This window comes from Balearica regulorum, chromosome 2, assembly GCF_011004875.1.
Source record: "Balearica regulorum gibbericeps isolate bBalReg1 chromosome 2, bBalReg1.pri, whole genome shotgun sequence".
In the NCBI taxonomy this organism is placed as follows: domain Eukaryota; kingdom Metazoa; phylum Chordata; class Aves; order Gruiformes; family Gruidae; genus Balearica; species Balearica regulorum.
Window position 1 is genome coordinate 163,237,919 of NC_046185.1, and position 9,287 is coordinate 163,247,205.

The 9,287-nt window shown below is 45.6% G+C and overlaps 1 protein-coding gene across 1 annotated transcript in view; it reads left to right on the forward strand.

Moving 5' to 3' along the window:
- GARS1 (glycyl-tRNA synthetase 1) overlaps positions 1–9,018 on the forward strand; it is a 31,232-nt gene extending 22,214 nt beyond the window's left edge. Inside the window, exons 13-17 of the mRNA XM_075746777.1 lie at positions 1,810–1,895; positions 4,083–4,192; positions 5,573–5,666; positions 6,603–6,793; positions 8,661–9,018. Coding sequence (XP_075602892.1) covers positions 1,810–1,895; positions 4,083–4,192; positions 5,573–5,666; positions 6,603–6,793; positions 8,661–8,786 — 607 coding nt within the window. The 3' untranslated portion in view covers positions 8,787–9,018. The remainder of the gene's footprint in view (positions 1–1,809; positions 1,896–4,082; positions 4,193–5,572; positions 5,667–6,602; positions 6,794–8,660) is intronic.
- Positions 9,019–9,287: the final 269 nt, after the last annotated feature.

A 9,287-nucleotide genomic window follows, 5' to 3' on the forward strand; every position in this document is an offset into this window, starting at 1 on the left:
GCATCTTTCCTGAGCTTGGAGGAGGTGACCCTTGAATATTAGCCAGCTGTCTTGGGCCCCTCTTCCTTCCAGGGCTCTCTCCCATGGTATTCTACCAAGCAGATCCCTGAAGAGGCCAAAGTCTGCTCTCCTGACATCATATAGAATCTCTTGATGTATACACATAAATGTGTAACCATAGTATTCAAATATTTGTTTACTTGCATGGGAATGAGCTTTTGGTTTTAGTAGGATCAATCCCATAAGAGAGAGACCTCAGTGAAATGGGAAATGTTTACCAGCTTCCCTACTCGGGTTTGAGAGTTGACCAGGGCTGGCAGATGGTTTTGAATTTCATTTTAAAATTAATCAAATAATTCTGTGAATGATGGAACAAAATAGTTAAATGAGAAGCAAAACTTGTGTGGGCATCCTCCAGTGTTAGTGATATGTTTTAGAACCCGTTACAGCCTTTGACTTATCGGAGCAGCAATTTGTATGTTTTTTCCTCAATCTGTCTGCCTGTATTCCTAACACATGTAGGAATTGGAAACGTAAGAGATCTCTACAGTTGTCAAATTTGGCTAAAGCAGGCCAACAGCTGTATATGTTGTGAGAATGCTAATTGTGCAATAACAAAAATTAAACTTAATTTCCTGCTTGAAATGGTGCAGAAGGTGTAGGATCAATGAATATGTTCCAGAATGGTAACATTTGCATCTTTTTTGTTGTTGTTGTTTTTCTCCCGCCCCCCCCCCCCCGCCCCGAGCTAAGATTTATTTCTTTTACATTTCTAAATATGAAAGTGTAGAAAAAACAGTAGCACTCAAAATAGGGAGAGAAACAGAATATGGTGATGTGTACACACATCAAAACCAGAAGAAAGTGAATTTAGTTCATCTAGAATTCCATTCACAATCACTGAAATGATTCAATGATGAGTTATAAGCAGTATACCAGGTTTGAATTGATAGCGGACTGCAAATCATGGTTGCATTTAAATTCAGCATCCAGTTGTAGCTGCTGTCAGAGGAAACCCTGTATAAACTTCAGTTTGTTTGGTATCAGATCCAAATGTAGGTGATTAGCACACAAAACACACTGGGTTTTATATTGCACTGCTCTGAATGCTTGAGCAAGGAGGGTACCATTGCTGAGTACATGTTGACAGTGTCAGTATGTTAGACCTGCCTTTCATATGACCACGTTTGTGTAAATGATGTGAAGCCCTCAGGTTCACAGCAGCAGTTTTCTGTTAGACATTTACTTCCTGTAAGTGGGATAGGTCAATACAGCCTGAGTTCTCCTTGGCAAGGAGTGTGTGCTAATTGCAAGTTAGCAAGGAGCAAGAGAAAGTAGTTAGAAGACCACAATATCAAAAGCTTTAGAAATAAGCAATAAAATAACTGTGCTGTATCCTCCCCTTTGTTTGGTATCTGTGAAAATTCTGACACAGCGCAGTTTTTGAGAAGTCCATGCCCTCGACCAGATGTACAGTCTGTAGCAAGTGCCTGTTTGGGTGTCTCCCTTTTTTTTCTTTTGGCGTATATGCTTGATCCTGAGATTCTTCCATTTCCTAACTGATTTTGCTTCAGGCTGTTAACCACAACTAAGTTCACTGTGATTATGAAGGTGGTTGCTTTTATTGTAGATAGAGTAATTTTATTATTAACGTAGTTTTCTTTTAATGGTTATGACACATGTTTCTTTCATCTCTGGGATTTGCCCTGGCTTCTATTGTCCCATTCTTAAAGTCAGCTGACCTGTTAGGAAATATAACTTGTTTATTTATTGCTGTAGCTTTTAAGTGACTTCTTTTTTCTTTTGCAGGGAATTCACTGTTGAAACTGAAGGGAAAACTTTTCAATTAACAAAGGACATGGTTACTGTGAAGAGATTTCAGAAAACATTACATGGTAAATTTGTATCTTTGTTGTTCAGTCATCAAAAATAAGAGGCAGATCAGGATGCACTTTGAATGTGAACTGTATTAGTTGCATTGTGCTGTTAGTATTGTACAGTGGCACAGGAAAAAGACCAGATGTTATTTCTGTGAAATTTGACAATTTAAGAGAGTTGGAAAGCTTTCACACAGCAGTAGGATTTCAGTGACATTGATGCAGGCCTGTCTGCCCACTTCTCGCCTGGTCTGTTCAGTAACCCACGTAATAGACTTTGGGTGGCGTATTATATTCATACTGCTTCAGTTGCACATTCTAGGACTTAGAAGGTCCCACGTGATGCAGAGAACCAGCTGCTGTAGTGATGGAGGAGCTGGGGAAGGTGCACCAGCTTTGGGGGCTTTCATCTTCAAGTCCATTGCAGTGCAGCAGATGGGTTGTGGCAGTCTGTGGTTAGGGCTGTGAGCAGATCTCTGCGCTCAGAGCTCATCTTGTCACTCCACTGCCTGGAGTCAAGTCTTCCGGCATCTGCCAGCTCGCCAGGCTGCAGTGCTGACCAGACTCTTTAAGCTGACAAGTCCAGTCAGTTCCTCTGGTGGTCGATAATTGCATCAGCTTTGGTCAGCAACTGCATCTCCACAGAGCTTTTGTCCTGATGTGGGAAATGGGGCTAGAAGGTAACTTTCCAAAATGCATGGATTTAGTTCCTCAAAGAAGTCTTGTCTTTCCAGCCAGCTCTGTAAGCGCCTCACCCAAGGTCGTTTGGGAAGTCTTTGACAGAGCTGGAGACTGAGGTAGATTTTTCCCCAGTTCATACTGTAACGAGTGGATCATCCTGCCCTAGGTTGGGAATGTGATAAATGCTCCTAGGAAGGAGTGTGCAGAATATATTTGTTTGTGCAGCTGCTGAGCCTTTGAAATGTCCACGTGCCTTTCACTCAGCACATGCTGCTGCTGTGCCAGGCTTTGCTTTGTCACAACTTCAAAGAAGGAATCAGACTCGTAACTGTTAGTGATTGTCGTATTGCTGGGGCCAGCAAGTAGAACCCCAGTTGCTGGTTTTCCTTTAAATTTGGTAGTTTGCCTCTTGCTTGCAGACAGCAGCCAAAGCTTATGGTTTCCCCCTCTCTTGTCTTGAAAACTGGTTGGTCAATGCAAAAATAAGACTATCCTTTAGGAAGGTAAAGTCCTACCCCAGCTTAATTGAGGAGGATTTGCTCTCTAGGCACATAGAGTGGGAGGCAAGATAGGGTGCAGTGCCGGAGAGCTGGATTCTGCCCTTGATTTTCAAAAGCAGCTGATGCCTATAATTGTTGTTTCTTGTCCAGTTGCTGTCTGGGCTTTTTCTAAAAAGCTGCACTGTCTGAGCAGGGCAGCTGTCCATTGAGCTCCTTCCTTCCATACACAGAGTGGAGAAGGAGGAAAAAGCCTCTTTGACAGATGTGTGGCAACGACTGGGGAGAATGACGGGTGTATAATAATGTAGCACATCACGTCTTCTGAGAATTTTTGCGAACACTAACTAGTTGATCCTTGTTCTTTCCCACTCTCGTGATACATTGCAGGGGGATGGAGAAGAGGGAGGGGAGCAGTGTTGAAGCAGGCAGCCGAACGAGACGAGAATACGGAGAGTGTCTTTAATGGAATTTGAGTTGGATCTGAAGCTCCATGCTTCTCTGCTCAGACTGCTGGGTACTGAGGCCATGTCTGTACATTAAACTGAATGGGCCAGGGACTGAGCATTACCCTGCCATCGTTCAGGCTGTTTAATTGCTAGCATATTCCCTGGCATAGTTTTGGTCTATGCCAAATAGCACTCTCCCAGACAATGCCTGGACATAGTTTGTGGCTTGGTGTGGGGCAGAGACTGTTCCCAGTCAACAGTTTGGATGAGGCTTCGCTGTTGTGAAGTGGAAGCGGGTTTATCTGCGTGGATGCAAGTTGTGCTGTGCTGTTTGCTCTCGGGGCCAGAGAAGGGGCCCTGACTTGTTACTTGCAGCCTAAATACATTCTGTGCGTGGACTAAGTCCAAATGTCTACTTCAGGTATTTGTATTTAGAGCAGAAATGTTTAACCTCTTATTTCCACGTGCTAAGCTACATGTTATCAGAACTTCTGAGCAGAAAGGCAGCTTCAGTAAACACATCTTTTTTTGTGTATAAATTCTTCTTTAATGATGACATGGCTTCTTTTGTATTCCAGTGGAAGAAATCATCCCAAATGTAATTGAACCCTCATTTGGTATTGGGAGGATCATGTACACAGTGTTTGAACACACATTCCACATCCGGGAAGGAGATGAGCAGAGGACGGTGAGCTTTTCTGTGGCTGGGCCTCAGCTTAAAACCAGCTGCAAGCATTTGCTTTTCCTAACATCCAGGGGGAGGACTAAAATAAGACTGCACAATACACAGTAGAGATGGGAAAACCCAGGTGGGCTGTTGAATTTCTGGTTTTGCCAGCGTACGTGTCATTTATACATGTGCACTGAGAGCATTCTGGGGCTGTGTGTGCATGAGGTCCTCACTGTATTACTGGCAAGGGGGTGAGAAATTCCTCCTTCTGGATTCACACTTGGCAATGACCCATCACTCAGAGAAAGGCATCTCTTCAGTGTTTTATTTCCTCTCTCTCTGCTGCTTTTCCTGGAATCATCTTTCTGTGCAGCAAGATGGACAATAGACTAACTGTTTCCTCAGTCCCCCATGAAATGAAATCCCCTTCTCTGATTCTGGGCATCCCTAAAATCTTGGCCTGAAACTTCACTGTAGCAGAGGCCAGAGGGAAGTGTGTTACATATAGACTGCCAGCCTCTTCCAGCCAGTGCCCAAACTGTGATGCTCTGCACCATTGCTGGTGCCCCACAGGAAGCTGGCTGTAACGTTGATGCTGGTTCCTGTTCGTTGTTTCTGGCTGCTAGACTGCAATTGTAGAAAAGAAAAATAACAGCGCTCCTTAGTGTCTCTGGTTGCCACAGGATGTGATTAGTGGGGGAACAGGATTCAGGAGCCCAGAGTTAGGATGCAGTTGGCTTAAATCACAAACTGCTCATGAAGTCTTAAAATATTGGACTTACCTTCCTTCTAGTACTCATTTACTGGGCTGCTCTGTATTGTGGTGTGTCTCAGTTGCATTACTTCTGTACCCTTACAAGCCTTGCTGATTGCCAGGAAAGATTTTATATTTTTTTTCCCCCCTCCTTTTGGCACATTGTTTTTTTTTCCTGAGAGTGACTGTGGAGGGTTCTGAAAACCTTTTGAGCTGCATATGCTCTGTGTGTGTAGTCTCTGTGGAAATCAAACAGGGAGTGAGATGATTGTGAGAACTCTTCCCTTTCGACTGTGCGTAAGACTAAAACTCCTGAAAAAACCCTTCTACCCTTCATTTTTCTGTAATTTAAATGAGGTTCACTTTCTTCAGGGAGGGCACTGGTAGACCTCTTCTGGTGGGAGGTAACGTTTGGCTGTGAGGAGGGAAAGGGGAGCGGACGACAGCTGGAGAAAATCAATCCTGTGTCAGCAGTGTGGAGTGTTACTGCTGGAGCCCTGAATGCTAATGTCTTACAGAAGGACAGTTACTCCCCTGGAACAGTCACCCTGCCTCCAACCTCAGTCAGAGCTTATTCTCGCCTCCTAAGAATCTTCCCTAACCATTAAACTTGTATTTATTTGTGCTTTTTCTTTTTTCCTTAGTTCTTCAGCTTCCCAGCTGTTGTAGCACCGTTCAAGTGCTCCGTTCTTCCTCTAAGCCAGAATCAGGAATTCATGCCTTTTGTCAAGGAATTGTGTAAGTGTACTAAGCACTGTGGCTCCAATGGGGATGTGCACTGGGAAGGGAGTTTTCTTCCTCAGTGCTGTAGGGAGGAAATAGCATCGGGATCACGTGGGTGTCTCACGTGCAAAGGGAGAGCCATCGAACTAAAACAGCTGAGGTGGTTGGTATCAGTCAGCTTTGGGTATCTATCAAACTCTTCAGTCTAGCCTCAAAAAACCCAACTCCCTGCCCTTCCCCGTGTTGGTTTGCAGTGTAAAAGAAATTTCTTTTTTTTCCTTCTGTGTCAAAAAGAAATCTTTCCCACTGCTTAGGAGAAGCTGTCGGGAGCAGTGGGTTTTTGATTTGGTGGTTGGGGTTTTTTTGCTTGTGGTTGGTTTGGTTTTTTTGAATAAAGTTCTTTTCTTTGCTCTTGTTGGCCAGTTAATTTATTGACTTAGCCCCAGAGCTGCTGAGCCTCCAAGCATTCTGTCAAAATGCCCACTGGTACCATCTAAAAGAGAATACATGAAGGACAGGAACATAGGCTGCACGTCAGACAGTGCCTTTTGCTGTTGGCATCAGTTCTGCTCCGGACCTCGCCTCCCCATGCTTGGATGTGCCCCTAAGGCTGGTGTGTTTTTGAGTTCAAGCAGAGTTGTGGGACTGTAATGACAGGTGGAAGAAGTTGGTGGCTTTGCTCTTTGGGTGAGAGTTGAGCAATGCAATGTGGAGAGCTGTGAGAGTAGTCGTGTACCTGCGGGGTGGGATTGAGCTTGTAGCCTTGGCAGGGAGTGGAACATTGGATCTTCTGTCAAAATAAAAATTGGGATCTCTGCTGCTTGAAACCAGGATGCATGGTGCCTCACTTCAGGTGGTGCTGTGATGTTGTGGGAGGTCACTGCTAGGATCATGTTGCCTGCTAGGTATGTAACAAGTCCTTGCGATCCCTCCCTTCTCTGCTTCTTCCAGCTGAAGCACTCACCAGGAATGGCATCTCTCACAAAGTGGATGATTCCTCTGGATCCATTGGCCGGCGCTATGCCAGGACCGACGAGATTGGCGTGGCCTTCGGTATTACAATTGACTTTGACACCGTTAACCGGACGCCTCACACTGCCACCCTGAGAGACCGCGACTCGATGCGCCAGATCCGAGCCGAGGTAAAGGGCAGGCAGATGGGTTTGGCTGCTGACAGAGCCACATCTGTTTCTTACGGGCTAGGGCAGAGCATTAGCTGCTATTTCCGATCCAGGAACGACTCTGGGCTATGTGGGAGCTGCCTCCAGCTCTCGTAGGCAATTTAGCTATTCTGAGAAATCCCCAGGGAAGAGATACTGGTCAAACAGAAGATGCTGGCCCTGCTGCTAAAGTGAGAAGAGGCTTTTGTTTTCCTGGGATGCAGAGGTGTTGATCTTTCTTGAAAGCCATGCCTTGTGCTGATTGTACTGCTCTTTAAAGTGCCTCTTTCCAAGAGAAGGCTGCTGAGTAAATGCATTTACTGGGTTGTGTCTGGCTTTCAAAGGCAGGGCTCCTCTGAATCCACAGGCACCAAAAGGCAGAAGGTCTTTGCCTGCTGCTGGCTAGCAGAGCACAGCACAAACCTAACTCCTCAAAGCTTGCTTCATGCTGGTGTTGCCTGTGCAGCACCGGTGAAGCTGGTGAACCGTTGTCCCAAAGCCACACCTACCCTAAACATGCTCTGCTAGTACGGCCATAATACAGAGACTGGAATGGCAAACCTCTCTGTCGGGGGTCTCATCGTCTGTGAGCAAAACCTGCTCCGAGCCATGGACATGCAGTCTTGGCACCTCAGTCATGCCCTTCTCTCCCCGCCCCCCCCAGGAACACAGCTTGGCTCCTGAAGGAGGAGGGTTGGTGCTGATCTGCCACCCAGCTGTTCTAGCTGTGCTCTGTACAAAAGCAGCCGTACTGCCTGGGCTGCTGAGCTGGCTGTGGGTTTGGTTCAGTGTCACGGGCAGTGCCAGCTCCTCAGGGCACCCATCTGTCTCTGTGTCACCTGGGTGACCTCTCACTGCTGAGTAGCAGAGATGAGACTTTGCAATCCTTCAATTTCTGCAAATTTTCTAGGTTCTAGCTGATCCTTCCCACCATGACAGTGTGCTATGAAGAGCAAAGAAAAGGCAAATTATCAGCTGCTTTTGTGCTGCTCATCTCTACTGTGTCCAGTTCTGGGCTCCCCAGTTCAAAGAAAGGGAACTACTGCAGAGAGTCCAGAGGAGGGCTACAGAGATAATGAGGGGCCTGGAGCCTCTCTTGTATGAGAGAGCTGTTTAGTCTGGAGGAGAGAGGACTGAGAGGGGATCTTATCAATGCTTATAGATATCTAAAGGGTGGATGCCTAGAGGAAGGGGCCAGATTCTTTTCAGTTGTGCCCAGTGACAGGACAAGGGGCAATGGGCACAAACTGGAACACAGGAAGTTCCAGCTGAACATGAGGAAAAAATTCTTCACCTTGAGGGTGACCGAGCACTGGAACAGGCTGCCCAGAGAGGCTGTGGAGTCTCCTTCTCTGGAGAGATTCAAAACCGGCCTGGACGCGATCCTGTGCAACCTGCTCTGGGTGATCCTGCTTTAGCAGGGGGGTTGGACTAGGTGATCTCCAGAGGTCCCTTCCAATCCCTATCGTTCTGGGATTCTGGGATTCTGTGCTACAGCAAATAGGGCCTGGCTAAATCCTGGCTTACACCATCTTTTGGATGTATGTATTTTATTTCCCTTCCAAAACTGTGACATAACACTACTAGGGATGCTCTGGTCCACCACAGTGTCAGTTGCGTTTCCCTCATAGGTCACCCTGAATAATTAAGTAGTCTTTGCTCCGATGACACAGGCTGTGATTTAAGATGTCCTCCTAGTTAATGGTTTTTCTTCCCCAAAAATGATATCGCAGGAAGGTATCTTGCACCTGTTGGGATGTAAAAATTACCCATGTTCCTCAAATATGCAACAGAGCAACATGATTCTGATGACTTCGTGTTTCATATGTCTTTGTGACTTTGCCTGCAGATCTCTGAACTTCCTGCCATCATTCGTGACCTGGCGAACGGTTATCTAACTTGGGCTGACGTTGAGGCAAAGTATCCACAGTTTGAGGGACAAGAGACTGGCAAAAAGGACACAATAGAGGAATAAAGAAAAGGACCTGAAGTAAAATCCCATCAAATATCCACTTTTTACTGGTTATGTTAATATGAAATAAACTTATCATGTATTATTCAAAGCTGCATTGTTTGTGCACACAGGGACTATTTGTTTGTTTTGTTGTGGTTTTTTTTTTCCTCAATTGCTGCCCGAATTTAACTTTAAAAACTGAAATAATTGCAGTCCAAGTTAAAGGTGTTATGAATAAAAACGCCATTATGTATGCCTGCTTCTCTGTGTTCATGCAGCCTTGTACTTTCTTCAGAAATGTCTTTTCTAATTTTTTTTCCCCCCCTCCTGCTTACGGCTGTGGGTGTTACCGGTTTATTACAGCCCCTTGAGAAGGCAGAGACCGGTACACCCTTTCATCTGGATCCAAATCAGCTCGGACTCCTGTGCAAGACGGTGCTAGTTGTTTGCCCTCATGTTTACGAAGGGATGATCAAGGTGTGAGTCCTTTCACCATTGTGCAGTGCTTCAAGCCGCTACCTT